This window comes from Leopardus geoffroyi, chromosome C1, assembly GCF_018350155.1.
Source record: "Leopardus geoffroyi isolate Oge1 chromosome C1, O.geoffroyi_Oge1_pat1.0, whole genome shotgun sequence".
In the NCBI taxonomy this organism is placed as follows: domain Eukaryota; kingdom Metazoa; phylum Chordata; class Mammalia; order Carnivora; family Felidae; genus Leopardus; species Leopardus geoffroyi.
The window spans coordinates 166,158,402-166,183,712 of NC_059328.1; the positions used below are offsets into that span (position 1 = coordinate 166,158,402).

Sequence of the window (25,311 nt, forward strand, 5' to 3'; positions counted from 1 at the left end):
CACTCCATCATTCTCAGTTTAAAACTCACATCATTAGAGTCCTAATTGTTAGACCATATGAGACTAAGCAGCCTTTCTAGAAGGTTACAATTAAAATAAACATACTATCTTCTAGTGCCTACTTCTTTCCAATTAAAGATCTGTATACCTAAAAATTTTGTCTAGTCTGTGTCCTGATTTGGTTTTTCCAGTTGATGGATCTACTCAGAGCCATCAAAACACACTTGTTACATTTTCCAGCCTCTCAAAGGTGGTCAAAGGAAATGTTAAAAAATGAATCGGTGATAATGTAACACTATTCTTTAATATTCAAAATGTTTCCTTTCCCTATAAGGATATGTACAATTTAAGCTATAATCTAAAGCAATACTTTATCCCTCAAATGTCAATCTACCAATGAGAAATTCTGGTATTAGGACAAGCTGAGGGAGACGTTCTGAAGTCAGTCCCTTCATTTTCCCGAAACTAAGTAGAGAGGCAGTTTCTTTTTGTCTACCTTACCTACACATAGGATCAGTCCTAATGGCTTCTAGAACATACCTACAAAAGATTCCTTAAATTTCTAACAAAAGTACTCCTAAAGAAATAACTGACCTTTGGGCTTAGAACTGAGGCATTGTCTTCATCACCTATGTAGCAAAGTCTGTTGTACTCTTACAACCATGGGACCCCTATACTGGTCTTCATTCAGCAAAGCTGCCCCATTCTATACCTTAATTCAAGTCTTAGTAATCCTCCTGACCTTTTTGCCTTCCTGGTCATCTGGAATTCTTATATCCCACCATCCAATCTTCCCTAGCAAACCCTACTCCCGGGAAAGGATCTCAAACTGGCTTACACTGAGTATCAGCACTTGAGAGATTATTGGTAGCAAATGCATTTCGGCAGGTCCACAGAGCTCTATCTCTTAATGGTTTCAATTTTGCACATTTCCCTTTGTCAGGAGCAGCAGAGCTGATAGACCATAAGGCGTTATAGAGAATAGACAATGAACTGTCCTCCTGGGTTAGCACTCAGCATTTCAGATTGTGGGGGTGCTTTGCTATGAAGATCTGACAGGCAAAATGGGCTTTAATGCTTTAAGTCAAAGGATCTTAGAGCCCAGAGTCCCATTATCCTTAAGTGCTACATGATGAGGGCAAGAACTATTGAGTTGTCTTCAACAGGCTTTGATAAGAAAAAGAAGAGAAAACAAAACAAAACAGAGAAAAGAACCTCATGTGGGAAAACTCATGGGATTGAAGCGTGATGGATTTAGGGCCATGACACCTTAGATTTAACTGTGTAACTGGGCATCAGTCACCATGGTAGAGGGGATCTGGGTGCTGACGGGTTTCCTACTGCTCTTAAATTTGTAACAAATACATTTGCCACCAAATCATCCATGCAGAAGGCGTGTCCTACATTGTAGTTATTTTCTGCCATCTCCCCTGTGCCAAACCTTTTCTATTCAAATGTTGGGTCCAATTGTTCATTCCTGCTGCAGGCAGAGGACAAACTTTGCACGTAATGGCTCTGAAAATTCTCCCCATAACAATACAAATGGGAGGAAATACTAAATTAAGCAATAGAATATTATATCTTATAATGACTAAATAACGGCTTGTTGTGCATTGGTGTATTTGTTTTAGGGTATTCTTTTGAATCTAGTATGAAAAGAAGGGCAGAAAGCTTCGCAGATAATGCACTAGAGTGCAACTAATTATTGGAGGATGAATTCATAAGCACAATGCCAGCTAAAAGCAAGACCAGAATAACTGTTTCAGGGTATTTGTAAATAGAGTATGCGCTCTAAGAAGCCACCTGATACAACAGCAGGTCATCTGAAAACGTACTTTATGTACATGCTGTTGGCACAGTCTCAAACGAGTATCTTAGGATAAAATCCAAGCAACACTCCATGCTGACCAGGGCAATAGAAAATAATCCATCTAAATTCCCCAAAGATACAGTAAGACAAGTTAATTTATTTAGATCTTACATTATTTCAATTCTGGTTTTGAGTAATAGTGTATAGTTTTTAGAGGGCTCACAATAGCCTGGCAAAATATAATTTCACATCAGATATAAAGGGTCTAAAATTTTAAAATATCTTTATAATTTTGCCTGATTACAAAAACAATACAAACCCTTGGGAAATTTTTAAGTAAAAATAAAATCAAAAGCTCTAATCTTTCCATCTCTATCATGGCAACTATTGACAGTTTAGTATAAGTTCTTGCTGATCTTTTCCTACAAATATACAACATGCTTATGCATCAATTTATGATATATTCAATAACATATCATATATTCATAAATAAAATAGATAAAATGTTCAACAACACTTAACAATAATGACTATTTTTTTTACTTCTTGTGTGTCTATTTATTTATTTATTTATTTATTTTAATATGAAATTTATTGTCAAATTGGTTTCCATACAACACCCAGTGCTCATCCCAACAGGTGCCCTCCTCAATGCCCATCACCCACTTTCCCCTTAAGTACTAAACATTGTTCCAGTTGTTGGGGAGATATCAGTGAACAAAACCAACAAAATTCTCACCTTCATTGTGGTTACATTCTAGTGAGAGAAGACAGATGGCAAACAATACAAAAAAAATACAGAAATAGATTACATGTTAGGAGGTGTTAGGAATTACAGAGAAAACATAGAGCAGGATGAAGGGGACTTAATATCAAGGCTGCCAGGCTTTACTAACAGATAACATTTGAAAGATGATTTTAAAGAAGTGTGGATGGGAGCACGCAGATACTGGGGGAAGAGAATTTCAGATGAGGGAATAGCCAGTGCAAAGGCCCTGAGATAGGTGTGTGAGTAGCATGTTCTAGAAATAACAAAAAGACCAGTGTGGCTGGAGAAGCAGGAGTAAGGGCTGGGGCTAGATAAGAGGTGCTAGATTGTGTAAGGGCATTGTAAACATCTGAAAGAATTCTGAGTCTGGCTTTTACTCTAGTGGCATAAGGAGACTTTGAAGAGTTTGTGAGCAGACTTTTGATATGCTATGACTTGAAATTCAAAAGCATCTGGCTATCTGGCTATTGTAATGAGAACAGAGTGCAAAGGAGAAGAGTGGAAGCAGAGATTAAGAGGTGATGGCCATGAAATAGTCCAGAGATGAGGGTGGCTTGGACTTGGGAAGTAGCAGCTGAGTGGTGAGAAGTGGTCAGATTCTGGATAAATTTTGCAAATAGAGCCAATTGGACTTCCTGATGAGTTACATGTGCCAAATGGGAGAATCATGCCTATAATATTTTTATCGTAAGCATCAGGAAGGATTGAGTTGCCTTAATAGAGACAGGGAAACAGAGAGAGGAGTAGACTTGGAAGAAAAAAGGTTGTGGGCTCTGTTTTGGACATGTTAGGTTTGAGGGGTCTGATTGAAAAATATGTGTATATATGTGTATGTATATATGCACATATATCATTCTATACATTATTCTATACACAATTCTTTGTGTGTGTGTGTGTGTGTGTGTGTGTGTTTTTTTTTACTTGTGGACATTTTTCCATATCAGGACATAGGGAAGATCTTATGGGATAGAGAGATTTTGTGTGGGTGCAATTTTCATCATTATTATAGTGTGGTAGGCAGAATGCTAAAGATGACCTTTAAGATTCTCACCTGCCACCTTCCACTTTGTACATATCTGGCATAATCCTCTCCACTTGAGTGTGAGCAGGGCTTGTAAATATGACAGGATAATCACTTCCTTGATTAGGTTATGTTATGTGGCAGAGGTGATGGGACAGCCACTCTTGTGATTATGTAAGTCACCCCTGACATTATGTAAGCCTCTGTCACAGCCAACTGGAGTGAGATTCTCCTGTTGGCTTTGAGCAGATGAGCCGCCATGTTGTGAGAGGGCCATATGGCTAGCACCTAAGAGAAATCTCCAGGAGCTGAGACTTTTTACCAGCAACCAGTAAGAAAATGGAAACCTCAGTCTGCAACTGCAAGGAACTCAATTTTACCAACAACCTGAATAAGCTCTGAAAAGTGCCAAAGTACAAACGAGAATGTCACCTGACTAACACCTTATTTTTAGCCTGTGAGACCCTGGAGCAGAGAACCCAGCTATGTCATGCCCAGATTTCTCACCTACAGAAGCTGTGAGATAATAAGTAGGCGTTTGTTTTAAGCTGCTGAATTTGTGCTGACTTGTTATGTGGCAATAGAACATTAATATACATGGTATTCTGTCCAATATCTTTAGGAGCCAAGCATGGGTACCGCCTCGCAAGGAGAAAATGACTGGGAAAAACTACAAAGCCCACCTACATGATAACCCATGAACATGAATGTTTCTTCAGGCACTATAAATAAATATAATTAGGTATATATACATATTGGTCTTCCATTCTTTTCATGGAGGATGTAACAGAGTCTCGTAACAGAACAAACATATCACAATCTTCATAAGGTGGCAGAATTTAAAGCTCAGAAATTTAGTTCTGGCTCTGTGAGTATCTTATATAACCATTCTGTCATAAATTTCCACCCATAAACCAAAGAGTCTGGCCTTACAATCATGCATGCTATCAAGCACAGCAGGCGCTACTCCTAAGAGTCAACTCAAACAGGCAGACAGAAGGCAAATAATCACTGTGGCTTGCCCTCTAAGTTGCTCTGTTTCCAACAAGGAGGGAACTCCATTAAATATTTAATACAATCACAAAGAGAACACCCAGCAGGTGGACAACTATGATTATTTGCCCCATCGCCTTCACAGCAAGCTCCTGCGGCAACTGGGATGGGCTTTATATCACATTAAAGATCCCTTTGTAGTTTCTATTAAAAGGAAGACCAACAGTTTCGAAACTGAGGTTTCAAAATAAAGATCATTCTCTTGCTGTCTACCTTTGGGCAGAGTTTGTGAGGACTTCCCAGAAGTTATTATAAGGCATGAAAGACACCAAGATTGGAAATCTAGTTTCCACTTTAGCTGTACAGCTAAGGCAAAGCTTGGTAGAATAAATTCTCTTATTAACAGGAAATAGCCACTGGCATCATGAATCTCCAAACTGACAAGCTTCCCATGTTAGTCTAAATTGGAGAAGAAACTACCAAATGCACACAAGAGGACGTGCTGCGGTTGGCACCCAGTTAGAGATCTGAAGAATCCACAAGATGGTTCCCGGGGAGAGTCATTCATCAGTGCTCTGGACAGTTTCATTCAGGGAGTAGGGAACACTTCCCTAGCCAGTGTCAATGATCAGGAGCATCCATTTGGGCTTAACATGAACAAAAACTAAACTTCTATTGTATTATGCCATGGAGATTTTGGAGTTTATCTATTGCCTTAACTGATACAGTGGTTTGAACATAGGCAACAGGGCTATGTTTGAAATATACCAGTGTAATTGGCTTTTTAGCTATGTGTTTTAAAGATTGGTGGGTTGTTGCGGATTGGACTGTGTGGGGAGCCCCTGAAATTTGATCATCCTTAATGTGCCTTGCAAATCTGGCCTCAGGATGTCTGGCCATTCTTTTGAAGAGCCATCTTCATATTGCTGGCTCCTTTAGGGGGAGAGATGATGACCATCTCCCAAGATGTATCTCACAAGACATGCATCTAGCCGTCACCACTTTGTAACTAATGCCTATTATTGTTCCTCCTCTGAGAAGACAAGAAAAGACCTGGCTGTCTTGAAGACCTACAGGTTGTCAGATTAGTGCCACCATCTCTTCTTCACAGTCAACAATCAATCGCCCTTAACTCTCCTCTTTGGCTACAGACTTTCATCTTCCTTCCCCACTGTGCCTCCAGATGAAGAGGATTGAAGTTGGCTTGTCTTTATTCAAGGTCTGCTGGTCTGCAGCTCTGTGTAAAGGCACCCTCATTTAGAGAAAAAGACCTGCTACTAGCACCCCACCCCCACCTCCAAATAAGAAACGAGTCCTTAATCACATGAGTATCTTCACTGACATTACAAAATATTGATATAGAATTTTGCATGTTACAATATATACTCAAGTAGTACGCCCAAGATGGCTCAGCTGGTGAGGGGAGCTTACAGGACAAAAAGTTAAGTCTGCTGGCCAACATTCATGTACCTCTGTGGACAGAAGAAAGATGGAGTGGTGATTCCATTGCCCAGGCAGCCCCTTACCAGCTTAGGGAATTGAAGTTCCTGTCGGTTTTGTGCCCTGCCTTGAGGAAGGTGTGTGGCCTTAGGTAAGTCACTTTAGCCCTCTGAGTCTGCTTCCTCAAATGTAAATTAAAGAAACCTCAAATATTCCTATTAGCTGAAAGCTGACACATCTACAGTATGAAACCTCAGGATAAGGCCAATCCAATTTTCAGTGTTCTATCCCAGGACATTATATTGTCTGATGAATTGGGTCCTTCTTCATGTTCAGTGAAGAGATTTCAGGTTGCCAGAATTAGCCACTGAGTCACTGAGAACTTTAGGATAGATAAATGTGTTTCTGGCAAATTTAAGTTCATTATATAGACTTATTTTGAGAAAATCTGTAGGAAAAATAGGAAATGCTTTGAAAAAGATTACCCATGCTACCTCTTGCATGATACCCATGCAAGTATCATTCTTGTTAACCAGCTTCAAACTACTCAGGGAAGTCAGTGAATATAGAGAACCAAAAAGCAAGCACTTTTTCCAGTGAAGAAAACTCTGGGAGATGCTCCCTTAATCCTGGCTTAAAAAAAATCATTTCCTTATATTCTATCAGTGATAAGTAACTACTCAATTATGATTACTGGTAAAAATTATGGATCCACATGCTAGCAGACCAAGAAGAGAGGACTCAAACCTTTGCAGGAAGACAATGCAATTCTAAAAGTTACCCTCTACCTCTTTGATGATTACAGAATTACTGTTAGTGCAAGAATGAAGTATATTCATTTTGTCATGGTAATTTTTTATCTTGAGGAAAATACTTAACACATTAATAAAAAATATTTATCTGAAATGGTTGTCTTTATCTTATGATCTACACCATCTTACATCAGGCTTCATGGGGAGAAGGTTGGGGCCTCTTAGCCTCTTGGCACCGTGGCTCCGTCTGGAGTCTCATTCATTATTAACATAAACAGTTGACACCTGTCACTGAGGCAAAATATACTTGAGAAAGGAGGAAGCCTAAGCAGATAAATAATGTTGCTTTTCTTGGTATGATACATAACACACACATGCATACACACATGTGCCTACATACACACACACACACACAACACAACATACACACAAATTTGTAGGACATATCTACTAAATGCCTCTCTCTCTCTCTCACCTCCAACTGCATTAATTCCTTTCTATTTTTTTCCTTAGCATGAGAAGGGAAACATAACTTTAAATTCCAGTACCATACAAAGAGACCGTGTAAATATCATATATAATGCATCTTCAGATTTGCATTTGAAATTTGGTATTAGGTGTGTGACAGACTGAAAGCATTTTAGGTGTAAGGACAAGAAATAATGATGGTCTAAGTACATGCTTTATTTTATCAGAGGGAAGAATGTGATTTTACTAAATAGTCACTGCTTAACCTACCACAGTTTACTGCCTTCAGATACCATTGCTTCTAACTACTAGATAAAAGCATGATATTTTGGGGGCGCCTGGGTGGCTCAGTCAGTTGAGCCTCCGACTTCGGCTCATGATCTCACAGTCTGTGAGTTCGATCCCCGGGTCAGGCTCTGTGGGACAGCTCAGAGCCTGGAGCCTGCTTCGGATTCTGTGTCTCCCTCTCTCTCTGACCCTCCCCCGTTCAAGCTCTGTCTCTCTCTGTCTCAAAAATAAATAAACATTAAAAAAATTTTTTTAAAAGCATGATATTTTTTTATGCCAAATCTCACATAACTAACTGTTGCATTTTTGCTCAAGAGTCCACCTTGTTCTTTTTATAGATCAGTGGAGTAGGCTGCCTTATCGGAATGGACTATAAGCACAGAGAAAAATGTAAAATGGCTGTATCATTAATCAGGAAGAGTTCTGGTAAGAGTCTGACTGTAGACATAAGAATATGGTCTATCCAAGATCACTATATTATATAAGCAAGAAGTTTTCTTGAGATAGTAAATGTGCTTGCTACATGTGCTGTTTTTGTAAGAAAAAAAAAAGGCAAGGGTACCTCTGTGGCTCAGTTGGTGAAGTATCCAACTTCGGCTCAGGTCATGATCTCATGGTCTGTGGGTTTGAGCCCTGTGTGGGGCTCTGTGCTGACAGCTTGGAGCCTGGAGCCTGTTTCAGAGTCTGTGTCTCCCTCTCTCTCTGACCCTCTCCTGTTCATACTCTGTCTCTCTCTCTCTCTCAAGAATAAATAAACATTAAAAAAAAAAAAGAGCAATGATTGGACAAGAATTTTTCCTTCCCTGATAGAGGTGAAGATAGCCTATGACCCAGCATGTCATTCTCAAGATATAGACACTACAAAAACTCCTGTATGTGTGCACTAGGGACATGTACGAGAATGTCCCTGGCAGTTATGTATGTAAAAGCAAAACTCGGAACCCAAATGTCCATCAACACTATAGTGGATAAATAAAGTGAGGTTTATTCATACAGTGGAATACTTGGCAGCAGTGAAACTAAATGAATGAATTACAAACTCCTATGACTCAGGAACATACGTTAAATGAAAAAACAAGCCACAGAAGAATACACACAATATAATTTAATTTCTATAAATTTCAGAGAAACACAAGACATAATGACATATTTGGCATGGAGTCAAACATACGCAATGAACCTACACAGAAAAGCAAAAGAGTGTTAAATTCAAATTAGGACAGTGGTTACCTCAGCAGGGAAAGTAAAGGAGAAAGTACTAGAGAAGATCAGTACAAGGATTCAAAAGTAATCATCCTGTCCTTTTCTTAAACTGGGTAGTGGGTGTTCACTGCATCATGTTTTGTTATACCTTAACATACGGCTAATGAACCAGCTTTTTAAAATGGTGTAAAAAAAATAAAATGGTGTAATTTTTTGATTCCTTTTGCTTCCTCAGAATTTGACTTCATGGTTCAAAGCTAAGAGCAGAATAACATAAATCCATACCAACTTTAGTACTATGATTTGGGGTAGGAATCAACCCATCACCCCTTGACATCTAATCTCACATGATGGCTTGGTAACAAAGGATTGGTAATGAATGATTTTTCTGCATAGCAAGGCTTGTAGTTTGTTCAACTATTACTGATGTCAATAAGAGGATACTGAGAGCATTCCTTCATAAAATTGTGTTTAGACATCTGTTCTTCAGTATTTTCTCTCTAAAAGCAAGGAAGAAAGAAACATGGCCAAAGGCAAAACTTCATCGAATTAGTCCTAGCCCAATCATAATGCTAAAGTATACAAATATTGAGCTCTATCAATCATTTCTGCTCTGCTAATCACAGAACCAAGGTGGTGTTATTCTCCCTCAAAGGAGGACAACTAAAGGAGCTTTGGGCTGTGTACTTCCCTGAGGAAGGTAACTCAAAGCTCAGAAATAACGCATCAGAACTGAAGAGACCTAGAGGGTGGTCAGCGTGGGGACAGCTCAGGGGGAGCATGCTGCAGAGACACCCAACCCAGACTGGGAGTTCATGAAAGGATTTGCAAGGTAGGAGCAGCTGAACTCTATGGTTAAGAATTAATAGAAACTACTAGAAACTACATAGCCTGGGGGAAGAAAGCTCCAGGCAGCTACAGAGAGGTGCTGAGTTTTGGGGAATCTAAAATCTCCCTGCAGAGATCTGAAAAGATGACATGACTAAAGTTCTAAGTTTGGTTTAGACTGAAGCCCCCTGCCACATCGTGACCCACCCCAGACGTGGGATAGCACAGGGCAAGGCTGAGGGGGAGGGCTCTGGAGTCCAGAGACTGAGACTGAATCCCTGTCTGTCTCCAGAGTCATCAACCAGCTCTCATTTCAGCTAAATGTTCAGTTCTTATTGCTAATGTATCCTCCGTGCTGTAGCCACTGAAGTGGTGTGATCTTCCTAAAATACAACTCCTGTGTCTCCCTGATTAAAAACTCAACTACTGATTCCCCGTTGCCCAGGATAAATACTCAAACTTCTTAATGCAGCTTTCAGATTGGAGCAATCTGGCCCCTGCTTCCCTCTCCAGCCTCATCTACCTGGTGCTTCAGCAGCATTAACTCGCCTCAGCCCCTAGCCCCCCAACCCCTCAGCCCCCCCATCCCCCGGGCCCCATGCTCTCTCAGCTTTGCCTAGAACACATCTCCACCTAAAACTCCTGCTACTCTTTAGATCTTCACCTGGCAATATAGAATAGGAAACGTGTAATTTATTGAATACACACACACACGCACACACAAAGATATTTTATAAGTTCGTGTAAATTTGTCTGTATGATACTGTAGATACTTAGAATTTAAACACCTGCAAGTCTAGGTTGCTTTAATATATTCTGCATACAGCACAATGTGCCTTCAAAATTAACATTAAACAATAACAAACCAATTTACTATTTCTTGGGAGCAATTTTTAAAAACATGGTAATTGTTCTAGCATCTGCTGGGAAATAACTATGTTATATCCACATTTTTATTAATAACTATTTCATAGTTTAATATAAACTATCTTTAATATAAAGTGTTCATGAATTAATGCATGGGTACATGCAATATAATATGTACCCAATTGTAAAGAGCATCAAAGTAATACATAATAGATAGCCATTTTGCCACAAATCAGAGTAGAGAGAGATATTTCTGTTACTTAACAGTAGACAATGCTAAAAATCTGATCACAGGGGAAAAACACACAAAAAAAAACCAAAACCTGTCAGTAAACTCAGGGGTGACTGTGATGTATACGATGTCGCTTTTTTGCTTCAACCAGCAAACCATAAGCAGTGTGACAACTGAACCTTAAGAGTGCAACCAGAGAATTGGTCTTACCTCGGCATCAAAGCGAGGATCCTGGTAGGCATCGCTGATGTTCACCGGGAGGCCTGTGGAAGCCACTAGCTCGGCAACACTGTTATTTATAAGCCAGTCGGAATATGAGGATTTCTCCATGCTCTCTTTGAAACTATCAAAACCAAAGCAGGCAGTAAGAAAACAGAGAAACATAAGTTTGTTTGAAAGCAAATCTTATAAAACTATACTCATAGTAGGATTATCTATGCTCCTTAAGAAGGGATAAGTGACTTCAGTCACAGAATAGCGGGGTAATTATCAGTAGCTACTTCAAAAAACCTTGCCCAGGATGAGCACTGGGTGTTGTATGGAAACCAATTTGACAATAAATTTCATATATTAAAAAAAAAAAAACCTTGCCCACTGTAATGTAAAATAATCAAATCCATGGGAAGACATAATAGATTCTCCATGACCCAGAAGAACAACTCTAGGCTTTATTTAGGCCAAAGCAGACAGACATAAAGTAAATAATCAAGTAATGACCAAACCTGACTTGAGGATGCCAAAACCCTGGCAGAATAAATTCCCAGGCCCTCCCCAGCCCACACCCCTTAACTAAGTGGACTGGACGTGTGATATCAGGAAAAATTAAATCCCAGAATGGAGAAAAATCAGGAAATAAGTTGAGAATTTACAAAATTGTAAGTGCAGCAAAAGAGCAGGTCTAGACCATGGGTAATCTTAGTACTTATGTAAAGGTTTTTGTAGCATGTCTCAGAGTTTCTTAACAAAAGTACATTTCTACTTAACAAAATCTTGCTGGAAAACCTGTTTTAATTCTACTGACCCCTAACAGGAATAATTTAAATTATATCCATATTTGATTTCAACAGGAATTTTATGCTAAATGATTTTGTGAACTTTCCCTTGTATCACTTTCACTATAATTGCCAAATTTACAGAAATGCCATAAGAATTAGTAAGATTCCCTACTCCCTCTCTCCTGTCCATCATTTCTTCCCCCAAATACATACTGAGCACTGCCAGGAGCTATGGAATTGCAAAACTGAGTACTATTCAAATTAGCAGTATCAAGGAAAATTTTCGTGGAGAACATTAGATTTGTGGCTTTGCAGGTGATAACTGAAATTACATAAATGAATGCCGGTATACCAGGGCAATGTTTTCCCAACTTGGTTCTGTGGAACCCTGGGTTCCAGGATATGTGAGTGAGTGTACCACAACGAGAATAATAAGAATTCTACTGACTTTTTAATCTAAACTACCTTATATGGAAGGAAAACACTAAGCCCTGTAAATAGTCATTGTTACTATGCAGTAATGTGCCTGCATGGAATTTGGGCCCTACCAGGAATTTGTGGCATGGAGAGGCCACCAGATGCTTGAGGAAGTGGGAAGCACAGAAGTTCTTTAGCAACGTTAATAGGTGCCATCTGTGATGACGGCTGGTCTGTGTCTGATAAATGTAACATGTATTTGTGATGATATTCATCCCTTATTGCATATCAAACATTACTAACACACACATTTATTCCCTATGAATCTCTGGCTGTGAGAAGTGGAAGTTTTAATGAAAAGCTGGGTCTTATATTTCTCATATGGTGCCTAAATCAAAGAAACGAAAAGACTGAGGACTTCAAAGATAAGATGAAGCCCTTATTTCCTAAAACAAACAAAGGAACATCAACAAAGTCCATGTTTTATTTTCTTTGCTCTATTATACCTGTGAGGAGGGAAATTTTATGTTGTGCTGCAATGAAAACAAAATATAGGAGGAAACATGATAATGTACCTGATATGAGGTTCCAACTCAATGAAGCCATTTCTAAGTTTATAAAAGTGTGTGACTGAATGCTTCTCATTTCTTACAGCGATTAGTTGGTCTATGAACTCACTCTGAACTATCTGGGTACTTTATTCCATTCTACAGTTTTTAAAAGCGTTCTGTGATAAAACAGTGTGGAAAGTGCTGACCTGGAGTGCCCTGGGCAGAAGGGGTGCAATGGGACCCTGGGGATGAGCCACAGAAGAACCAGAGAGAAGAATGGTTGGGGCAGGCAAAGGGGCCAGTGGTGAATGCTCTAAGGAAGGAACCAGTTTCATCAAGTGTGAAAACCTGTAAGCTGGGTCTTTCAGGATGGGCAAGTGAGTTCAGCAAGGAGGGACTGGGGTGGTGAGGAGGAAAGCGCCCGAGGAGGAGGAAACAGCAAGAAGAAAGATATGAAGGGAAAAGAGTACAGTAAGTACAGTAACACTGAGTAATCCCTTAAATGAACAGGTCAGGGCTTAAAGGTGGAGGCTTTGACCAACGGGCTTCAAACTTAGTCACAGGCAATGGCAAGCTGTTGGAGAGTACTGAGCAGGGAAGTGACATGATTTGAGATGTGACTTCAGAAAGCATCAGGAAGCTTAATCCAGGAAGCTTAAACAAGGAGCAAGAAAAACTGGCTGAGAGAGATGGAGGGTAGACCAGCGAAGTTGTGCCGATGGGAGGTGATGATGCTGGCCCCTCAGGAGATCCTGCAGAAGACTCCGCAGGGCTTGGTGGGCAGACAGCTTGGCTTACGTTCTGCTTGTGTGTGTCTGTGGCACTATTAGAAGTGAGTTGGTTTCAGGAGTGGGAGATGGGGAACAATAACAGACCTTTTGTGAACCTGGAACATGTTACTCATTGTTGAAACTCCAGGAACAAAACCCACATAAGATCCTTAGGACTGGAAATACTATAGAGTTGGGATTATCTTCGAGGAGAATACAATGGATGAGATTGACCAGGGAGAGAATATGCGGGAAAATCTGTATCTAGGGGAAGGAAGAAGAAGAAAGGCAGTAATAAAGGTGGAGGGGAGAGAGAAGAAAGAAAAAGGAGGAAAGCAAATTTATCATCACCCGAGTAGGCTAACGGCCTGGCTGGATGCTTTACCTAATTAATTTGTTTTGTTTTCACATAAATCTATGAGATGGGTACAATTCTCTACATTTTACAGATCAGAAAACTGAGGTTCAGAGATGCTAAATAATTTTCCTAAGTGGAGATAGAATTTCAGCTAAGCATGACCACAGAGCCTCAGATTATTCTGTTTATCCTGTCGCCTCTCAGGGAAGGAGTCAATGGGTAGGAGTTGAGCAAGAATAATAGGTTGTCACCTAAAGAAAAGAAGGGAGTGGCAGTCAGCATCACGGGGAGTTTAAAGGAGACACTGCAGATCATAAACACTTGAGTCTGAGACTACATGCAGTCAAAGGAAGAGGGAGGAAAAGACATTGGATTTGATCATCCAGAGCTATAGGTCACTGCTTAACAAAATTCCCAAGGAAGATGTTGAAAACTTACTGAGCAGGGGCTCCTGAAAGACTCATCCTAAACCTAAAACATGCTTAGAACTGGGGTTAGTTTGGGCTGCGTATGTATTGCAATCACTCTAAAATTATAGGACAACGTGGGGTGTCTGGGTGGCTCAGTTGGTTCAGCGTCTGACTCTGGATTTTGGCTCAGGTCATGATCTCATGGTTTGTGAGATTAAGCCCCAGGCGTGGAGCTTGTTTGGGATTCTCTCCCCCTTTCTCTGCCCCTCTACCACTCATGCTTTCCCTCTCTAAATAAATAAATAAATAAATAAATAAATAAATAAATAAATAAATAAATAAACATTTAAAATTGTAGGTCAGAGGCGCCTGGGTAGCTCAGTTGGTTAAGCATCCGACTTTGGCTCAGATCATAATCTCATGGTTCATGAGTTGGAGTCCCTCATCGGACTTTCTGCTGTCAGCACAGCAGACTCTCTCCGCCCTTCCCCACTCTCTCTCTCTCAAAAATAAATAAACATTTTAAAGAATAAAATAAAATTGTAGGACAATGTAAATGGGTCAATTCTGTGCAAGGCACTCTGCATAAGCAAAGTTGAGGTGGTTTCTAGAAAATATAAACTATGGCCTCTGGCCTTACAGAGGTTGCCATCTACTTGGGGAAATGAGAAATAAACATACTGACATTTGCACAATGCACAATTTAAATGCCCAGTTCAAATTTCAAATGACAGGGGCGCCTGGGTGTCTCAGCTGGTTAAGTGTCCGACTTCGGCTCTGGTCATCTCACGGATCCTGGGTTCAAGGCCCACGCTGGGCTCTGTGCTGACAGCTCAGAGCCTGGAGCCCACTTCGGATTCTGTGTCTCACTCTCTCTGATCCTCCCGCACTCACACTCTCTCTCTCTTTCTCTCTCTCTCAAATATAAATGAACATTAAAAAAATTTTTTTAAACCCACAAATTTCAAATGACAAATTTGTCACATGGCTGTGTCGACTAGTTGCCAAGTCAATTGTACCAGTCATAAATGCAAAAGAAATGCAAAAGAAGTGAAGGGAGGAAGAAACCACCTCAGCCGCTATAATCGAACTAAGGCTCCAGAGGGGAGGGGAGATTTTAATCAACCTATAGCTGCAACAGTGCAAACAGATTTTCTGAAAACCACCTCTCCATTTCTTCAGTTTAATGTTACACAGGTACATAAACTAAGGTGCAGGGTGACAGAATAAACTAAGGTGCAGGGCTCAGAGAGACAGTCAGGAAGGATGATTGTCACTCTTAGTAATTATATCACATTCTGGCTTTTACACCAATTCAACCTTCCAAATCAACCTTCCAAATCTTAAGTTTTTACTGTAATACAGAATCATGATGTTGAGTTAGAGCTCTCAAAACCTTGCTTTTTAAGATTTATTAAAAAAATTTTTTTAATGTTTATTTATTTTTGAGAGAGAGATTGAGAGCAGGAGAGGGGCAGAGACAAAGGAGACACAGAATCTGAAGCAGGCTCCAGGCTCTGAACTGTCAGCACAGAGACCGACACGGGGCTCTAACTCATGAACCGTGAGATTATGACCTGAGTCGAAGTCTGACACTTAACTGACTGAGCCACCCAGGTGCCCCAAACTTGCTTTTTTTTAAAAGATGATTTCTGTTCTATGAGTAAGACCATGAATTTTAGATCAGATATATCTGATTCAAATACCTATTTTGCCACTTCCTAGGCAGTGATCTCAGACAAGTTACTTACACTTCATCTGTAAAATGGGTATAATACTCCTACTTAGTTATTGCTCAGATTAAGGTAATAATTTATACAAGTGTTTAACATACTATCTAGCCCATAGTAAACAGTCTTTTTAAAGTATCAACTTTTTAGCAACTTCTAGAGTAAATTCTGCATGTGACAGTACCCTTTGTACACTTCAGCAACTAAGTATTGTGAATTTAATCATAAAGGAAAGGGCTCAAGTTGTTTCTTTTTCTTGAGGGACACATTTAGCTTAAAGGATCAGTTCTTTCATAAAGGTCCTGTGGGTCAACTCCTTCTGATTTATGCAGGTCCTTTTATTTTGTGTGGTTTCCTTTCCTTCGATTGATTTCTGTTGGAGCAGAACATGGTAAGATGGACACAGCCATGTGTGGTAATGCAGATTCTGCCCCCCATAGGGGTGCCCTGTACAAGGAATGAATGGAGGGTGACATCTAGCCTAGTTGTGCATGTTGGCTTTGAACTGCATCCATCTAGGGGTGCCTGGGTGGCGCAGTCGGTTGAGCGTCCGACTTCAGCCAGGTCACGATCTCGAGGTCCGTGAGTTCGAGCCCCGCGTCGGGCTCTGGGCTGATGGCTCAGAGCCTGGAGCCTGTTTCTGATTCTGTGTCTCCCTCTCTCTCTGCCCCTCCCCCGTTCATGCTCTGTCTCTCTCTGTCCCAAAAATAAATAAACGTTGAACTGCATCCATCTAAAGGAAGTACTTTTTCTATTTTCACAGAGATGCTGTACGGGCTGACAATGGTCTCATTTCAACCTCTCCGACAAATGGACAGCTAATATTAAATTGATTACCTTTCATGACCGGGAACTCATTACCTACAAAAATATTCCATTCCATTTTGTGGCAGCTCAATTTACTTTCTAATAATCATCCTTTGCTCCCAGTCCCATGGTTTGTAGATCATGGATCTCATTACCTGACAGCCCTTGAAATATCTGGCAATAATAACATGTTCCCCACAGTCTTCCACCTAAGATCATTCTTTTCCAACCAGCTCCAATTCCTTCAGGTACTCCTGCTCTGGCATGCCTTCCTTATTCTCACCATCCCAGTCCAGATTAATTGCCCTTTGGAGTATGAAATCCAGTCTAGAATATTCTTATACATGGAATCTGAGCAGGATAGAGGTGAGATGACCATCACCTTTGTTCCAGATCCTGTTCCCCCCAAGAGTCAGGGTTGGTAGTTTCTAACAGGTCTTATTTTTTTTTAATTTTTTAAATTCGTTTTCTTTATTTTTGAGAGGCAGAGAGAGACAGAGCACGTGTGGGGGAGGAGCAGAGACAGAGGGAGACACAGAATCGGAAGCAGGCTCCAGGCTCTGAGCTGTCAGCACAGAGCCCGATGCGGGGCCCGAACTCACAAACCGTGAGATCATGACCTGAACTGAAGTCGGACACTCAACCGACTGAGCCACCCAGGCGTCCGTAACAGGTCTTATTTTTTTAATAGGTTGTTGGAAGCTTAAATTAATATCCAAAATTGAATTGACCAATTTTATAGGGCCCCCCGATGTGACCAGAGATATCAAAGGCCAACAAATCCAGCACTAAGACTTTCAATTTGGTCCAGGACCAAGATAAGGAGAATTACTGCAGTTTACAAATACATCAATAATTTGATTACTCTGTAGTTTGTGTGTGCAAATGAGATCATGCCAGTTCAGTGGATCTTAGCTGCCATGTGCATAACTGTAAGACCACAGACACCTCCAAGTCCTCTCCCTACTCCTAGTCTCTAAGGAGACTTATTCTTTCACTCAAGGCCCCTTGTCAAAGCCTTGGAAGCCACTTAAGGGAAGCCAGACACTTGAGGGTACTAAAGCTTCATGAAGTAAAGAAGGAATCCTCTCCCCCAAGCTCTGATAGCATTTAGGCCCCTAGGTCCTAAAGCCATACTGCTTATGTCTACACTGTCACAAGTTTTCTCATTGGACAGTCCCTTTAGTTTCTGCCCATACCCTTCTCTGTATAGGCAGGGAATAGGGCTGGGATGACCCTTCTTTCGGCAAAAAGAAAAAGACACTTATTGATCATCTTATGCAAGTGGATGTCTGGTGTGACTGTCGGTGGATTTGCAAATATTTTGCCAAGACATTTACTGCGCACCAACCAGTGCACCACAGAGAGGAAAAATGTCTTAAAATTCTATATGACATTCATTTGTTCTTGAAAAATCAAAAGTTTTGATAGACCATTAAAATATTTACAAAGTTTGTTTAATATCTGTCCATGTTTAATAGCTTCTGGTATGCAAGTCATAACGCTAGTTTGACTCCTTTGGTGGCGATGTTAAAATAAATTCTGACTTAAAGAAAAAAAAAACAGCAGATAAAACAAGTCTTTGAAATAAGAGTCTTAGAAAAGAAAATAAATACCTAGGTTATCACCTAACTTCAGTGAAACTTCCTTAAAAGGTAAAAATTAACCACTAAGCTCATTTTAGCTCTTTAAAAAAGTAGACCTCCCTAAGATCAAAATTTGTTTAAAATAACAGGAAAATTGTAAAGAGGTCCTTTACTTGTATTTTACTAGAACCAGGTGCATAGGAAGATGCAGGTTTTTAAGTGAGTTCCCTGCCAAGGGATGCAGTTTAGTCTTCTTGCCCAGTGGTATCTTGCTTCCAAATATGAGACTCCCACTGACTTCAAAGAGAGCTTCATAAGCTAAAATATTGACTGCGGAAGGATAAAAGAGAACTGCCCTATTATAGAAAACACATAATTCCTGAAATGCGGCTGCCCCTAAGTGAGGGCCAGTGAGGTAGATATAAACCTCAGGATAACAAGTTGAAGGGTAGTGGAGGAGGCAAATCAATACAAGTAAAACAAAACAAGACAAAATAAAATACCCCTAGACAAGTAACTTCACCGTCTTCACTTGTCTAAAAAACCTATCTTGGCCAAAGATTCAAACACGGAAAATTATATGAAAATAACTCAAGACTATTTTTCAGAATTAATTCTCAAAACGAGTCTCTAAAGTAGAAGACAAAATATCTGAATAAAATAATGTTAATCATTAGACTGTATCTGTATTGACATTTTTGTTCTCAACACTAGAGTTTAACCTTCACTAGAGACTCCCAAGACTTTGCTCTTTCAAGAATGACCATGGGCTGGGCCCCTACTAAGTGCTGGACAATTCTGGGGCAAGTCTGGCATGAACATACCCATAAGAGTCTTTTCCTTTTTGCTTAAAGAAGTTGGCAGTGGGAACCCATCTGCATATGGATGGTCAGCTCAGTACTGCCCCTACCTAAACAGAAAGAGGTTATAGGAAGAAGCTAAAGGGGTCACACCTTTGGGGAGCTCACAAACAATGACAATGGTTTGTGATAAATGCCCCAAAGGAAAAATACACAAAACATTACCAGACCTGAGAAAAGAAGGATCAGTTTTGTTTGTGTTGGGAATGGTATTTGGAAAATCACTTCCCAAAAGGAAGTTGGTCTAAGCTAGTTTTTGAAGTAAAAGGTCATCTGGAAGAGGAAGAGGGTAAAAAGAATCCAGACAAAACCATAGCATGAGGAAAGCTTTAGAAGTGTGAGGTTTTCTGTATTGATATGATAAATATTAGAGCTAAACCTTAGGATACATGGTGGAAGTGATCACCAAGGCTACAGTGGCAGAGGCCAACACATATACTGTGTGGTTCCATGCACATACTTTGTATCCACAACTAAATATATACTGATGATCTTCGAATCTACACCAGCAGCCCAATGAATCCTGACATCCCTACATACATATCCAAGCATTTTCTGGACACTTCTTCAAGGTCATCTCCAGGCACCTCAAATTTAACATTTTCAAGACTACACTAATACATTCTCCTTGACGTGCTATCAATGATTAATGAAAACTGTGACCATTAACTAAAAATATATCACTAAATATATAACTAAAAATATATATTAGGAGCAGAATGTTTCAACACAGACACAGTCTATTTTCTCATTGTCAAGGGATTGTCAATTGCCCTCTGATACCTTGAGTATTATCCAGTGGGGGCAGGATTCAGAAAGGCAAAGAGGCAGGAATTCCAAGAACTCTTTAGGACAGATATTTCTTTTTTATGCTTTGCAAACAAAAATTGATTTTTGATCTGTAGGTCATGCCTGGTACTATTTGCCATTTTGCTTCACAGGCTAGAGGTCGTTCTGAACTTTGGATCTCAAAGAGAAACTCCATTCCTTACTTTTTCTTTTCAGGTAAATCTATCTAACCCTGGGTCCTTCCTGAAGCCTCAGAGCTCTGCAACATTATTTGAAGTTGTCTTTCAATTAGGAGATTAAGGAACTAAGTCAATACCAGTGGGACTCAAAGCTAGCACCCCAGCAGGAGAGTCTTGAAAACCCAGAACTGGGACATGAATAATCCCCTACTGGCTTCAGTGTATCTTTGAAGGTTACCAAACAAACCTTTTAGTCATAAAAAGTAGTGGGGGAGAGTGTAATTAGCAAGCAGAGTTAGCCTGTCAATTCTCGCAGTGTGGCAGGAGAGGAAGATGCTCTAAGTTGCAGAAGTCCCTGAAGCTTATCGTGACCTGCTAATGGACTTACATTTATGGTCTTGCCTAAGGACACTTCATCACACTCCCATTTCTCTCATTTTAGGCATTCCCTAGTTATTAGAAATTAAGACATGGCAACCAAAGAGTACATTTTCTATCCTTCATTTCTTCAAGTTGTACAATTAGAATGATGAAATTTATCACCCCCAGGAGTTGGTGTCACTTTGGGGAAGAGTCTTGTGACTCTTGGATGGGTGTCAGATGGCATCACTGTGAGTGGCTGACGTCTACAATTTAGCATCGTATAGTGACAACTGCTTGGTTTCACAGCCAAGCAAGTCTGGAGGGGGGTTTTCATATCTTGGTCTAACATTTTATAGTTGTAAGACTACAGATAAAATTTTAACGACTCTTAATTTCCATAATGGAAAATAGAGGAAATAAAACTCATTTTACAGAGATGGTTTAAGGATACAATAATGTAATGTTGAAGAATGCATGGCACACAAAAAGCTCTCAATAAATATCAATTCCTTCTCTCACATAGATTTTTCTTTGTGATAGTGTTTTATTAAATACACCAAGGTGAGACATGCCCTGTTTATTTGACTGCTTCTTTCCTGGGTCAGGGGAGATGTTAACTGTTTTTGACTGTGTCATCATTGTCATATATGGAGACTTGCTGAAGAGAAAACAGCAAAATTGTTGAGAACAGAACTAACAGTTAACAATCCTATCCCGCTAGATGTTTCAAGTAGCCCCATCACATTTCTCTGTAGGGGAGCTGTGGCCAACTCCATCTATCTGCTCTTCCATCTTTGAGGGCATACCTTCCCAACAAGTCCCAGGCATGTGTCTGCATGGCAAGAAAGGAGAAGTGGACTCAATGTGTTAAAATATTAACTCAAGAACGTTAAATAACAGACATACAAAAGTAAGTGAGTCAAACATAAAAACCAATCATTAAGGCTTTCAAGTTGCCAAAATTCTGTTTACTGCATAGCATCAATCTAAGAGACAGCTAACCTACATAAGTTACTTTATTATGCTTGCTCTCAGTACTTATTCATGTGCCTTGTTGTTCATGGAACATTTGTATAGCTTTCATTCTCCTCTGTGACAGTTTTACTAGAGTGACAAGCCCATTGGTCCAAAATAAACAGGGGTAATGATAGGATTTGTCTTTTATTTGAATCTTCATGTTCGAAGGCAGGAAAAAGAAAAGACAGAAATTACATATGTTTAAGAGGTAAAGGCTAGATACTTGAGAAATATGTGTCCTTGACTTTCTTAAGATTTTGGAAGATACACAACTTCATTACAAATGTTTCCTCTCTTTCACTGATACTTAATTCTTATAATTAGCATCATGCAAATGGTGCATGGACACATACAAGACTAGGGTCATGGAGGGTATTTATAAAATAGGATTTTTGAGGGGGAAACATGCAAGCCCAGAGGTATCAAAGTGACATGGCTCCCTGAGAGGCATGCTGAGGTCAGGCATAAAGTGTTTCAGAGGAAACACTTTAATCTCATAACACTCTGCATATTTTTAGAGAAAGGAAGCAGGAAATATATAGCTGATTCTGTAATAATAGAACTTCATGGTAAAGAACTGGTCTTGATATCAAGAGAGAGCCTCAGAGTTCAGTCTCTGGTACCAGTCTTGTCTTCAACTGAGCTTAACTCAGATATGCTGAGACATCTCCTCACTAAACAACAGAAAGGGGATAAAAATGAGCCTCCTGGGTTATCTGCATCTTTCTTCTTCAATTAGCAACATTAAATATTGGCATGATGAGGTTCAGCAGCCCTGAATTTTCTAGACAGTAGATATTAAAGAAGAATGCCCTAAGGTTCTTATATTAAAGGAAGTTGGTTATACAGCAAGAACAATCAAACCAAATCTTGCTTCTGTTCCAGGATGACTGGTGGTTCTGTTTTAGTTTTTAACATTTTAAGGTTTTCTTCATTTTCTTGAATTCAGAATAGGTCTCATATTCTTATTTATGCAAAACACCTATTACAGGCTTCCTAGCACATGCTTTCTAGCAGAGAAGAAGGAAAATCCATAAAGAAGAAAGCAGGAAAACAATATATTCATATTCATCACATACTATGGAGATGTTCTGTCTTACACCATTGTGTGAATTTCTCTACCATTCCCTATCACTGTAGGTAACAGAGATTTAAAAGAAGGTAAAAAGAAGAGGACAGCCTTCCAAATTGGCAGATTAAGGACCACTGACAATTTGTTCCTCCACATAAAAGCAGTGAGAACACTAGCAAACATTGTCAAAATAAACATTTTGAGAACTCTGGAAATTAAGGAAAAGACTTGCAAAAATCTGAGGAGTGTTTATTCAAGAAAAACAGTTGAACCTCTGTAAGGACAGCAAGTTTTGGGGCATTTTAACTGACTTTACTCCCATCTTCCACTCCCCAACTCTAGGGTAGCCAGGAAAACCAACAGTCACATTATCACGTGAGTTGTGAGAGTCAGAATCCTAGCACCAGCTGGCAGAGAAGGAAGTTTGAGAGCTCCCTAAAAGTCCTATCCTCAGAGAATTGTCATTATTTGACCTGTTTGGCAGCTCCATTGGAAACCTTCACTCACATAGTTTGTCTTTATTTGAACTGACTTGGGGCTTGCTCACTGAGAACAGCCTTCACCTCTGGGGCATTTGTGGAAAAAACCCAGCAGCAATTGTCTAACACTGCAACTGCTGTAGGCAGGGATAACAGTTGCAGCTAACAAGAAGTGGACCAGAAAACTTAAAAGAAGCATGGATAGAGTGCCTGGGTGGCTCAGTCAGTTGAGTGTCCGACTTTGGCTCAGGTCATGATCTCACAGTTCATGAGTTCGAGCCCCATGTCGGGCTCTGTGCTGACAGCTTAGAGCCTGGAGCCTGCTTCAGATTCTGTGTCTCCCTCTCTCTGCCCCTTCCCCGCTCATGCTCTGCCTGTCTCTCAAAAATGAATAAACGTTAAAAAAAAATTAAGAAAAAAAGAAGCATGGAAATGAGATATTCCTAGAGGGGTTTTGAAAAGCTCTGACGTATTCCTCGAAATCTAGAAGGGCACACTCATTTGCAGAGTTGTATGTGTGCCCAGGAAAGACCCCAAGAAGGCCCTAGTCCCTTATCTCTGGCTGACCTTGAAGCTCTGTGTAAGCAGAAAGTGAAAGCTACATAAACTTCCTGTCAGAAAATTGAAGATATCACCCACATGCATACAGATCTCCTCAGCGAGGCTGGAAGATTTACTGGTTCAAGGCTTTTAAGGAAATCTGTGTCTAGTCATGAGTTGACAACAAGCTAACCAAGCAGAGAATTCAGTTGCCAAACATAACAAAAAATAGTTCAGGAAAGTCACTAAACAACAAACAGCAGCAGTGACAGTAAGAGCAACAAATAGAAACAACAAAGTGAATGGTAAGTGGATCTGATCTCCAGAGTTTCCACACCATATTATTTAAAATATTCAGTTTTCAACAACAACAAAAAACTTGAGACATACAAAGAAACAGGGAAGTACGCAGGAAAAAAGCAATCAACAGAAACTGTCCCTGAGTAAGTCCAGATGATGGACTTACTAGACAAAGACTTTAATTGAGCTATTATAAATATATTCAAAATAACAAAGAGAACTAAATCTAAAGAACTAAAGGAAAATATGAGAACAATGTCTCACCAAATACAGAATATCAAAAAAGAGTTGGAAATTATTAAAAAGAACCAAAAATTTAAGTTCTAGAACTGAAAACTACAATAACTGGAATGAAAAATTCGCTAAGAGGGTTCAACAGAAGGGTTGAGAAGCCAGGAGAAATAATTACCAAACTGGAAGATAGGTTAATCAAGAATATCTGATTTGAGAAACAGAAAGACAAAGAATGAAAGAAAGTGAATGTCTCAGAGACATGTGAGACACCATCAAGCATATGGACATATACATAATGGGAGTGTCCAAAAGACAGGAGAGAGGAAAAGGGGCAGAAAGAATATTTAAAGAAATAATGGCTAAAAACTTCCCACATTTGATTAAAACAAATATTAATGTATACATTCCAGAAGTTCAACAAATTCTAAGCAGGATAAACTCAAAGGGACCCACACATAGACACATCCTGACTAAACTGTTGAAAGCCAATGACAAAGAAAGCATCTTGAAAGCAACAAAAGAGATGTGATTCATCACATACAAGTGATTTTCAATATGATTAATAGCTTCTGTTCAGAAACCATGGAGGCCATAAGGCTGTTGAATGACATATTCAAAGTGCTCAATGATTGTCAACCTTATCAACAGATTATGTAACACATTTCATTCACTTGCCCTAAATAGTGGTATAAAAAACTTACACAAACATAACACTCCCCAAGGTGCCAAATTTGAAGCACAACATATATTTGAGTGAAAAAGTTTTGGAATGTTTGGGAAATATATTTCATACAACCACCATATTAAAAAGTAACAAATATAGGCATTGACTGAGGCCACACACACTACATGTATAAATCAGACAAGGCTTATGAGTCTAAAACTGTTTTTCAAACTGTGGGTCACAACAAAGTAGTGAATCATGAAATTAATTTTGTACATTAGGACAGCAGTTTTTTTGTTTTTTGTTTTTTAAAGAATAGAATATATCAGAATATACATACATAGTAAAGGTAAGTATAGTTTCATAAAACTTGCTTTTAATTAGCATGTGTGCATTTTTTTGTGTATATTTATATACAGTAAGCAGATCTGACTATCTTTTGTTGTCAAAAAAAGTTGAAAGTCACCATATAAAGGATACCCAAAGAAACTCACACAGTTAGGATTCATGGTGAAGACA

General features: G+C 39.6%; 1 protein-coding gene across 3 annotated transcripts in view; it reads right to left on the reverse strand.

The window, feature by feature from the left end:
• PDE11A (phosphodiesterase 11A) overlaps positions 1 to 25,311 on the reverse strand; it is a 405,024-nt gene that overhangs the window by 169,133 nt on the left and 210,580 nt on the right. For all 3 annotated transcript variants that reach the window (XR_006712991.1, XM_045480319.1, XM_045480318.1), the window contains exon 6: positions 10,882 to 11,014. Coding sequence is in view for 2 of the 3 variants with exons in the window: in XM_045480319.1 (XP_045336275.1) it covers positions 10,882 to 11,014 (133 nt within the window). In the remaining variant the exon portion in view is untranslated. The remainder of the gene's footprint in view (positions 1 to 10,881; positions 11,015 to 25,311) is intronic.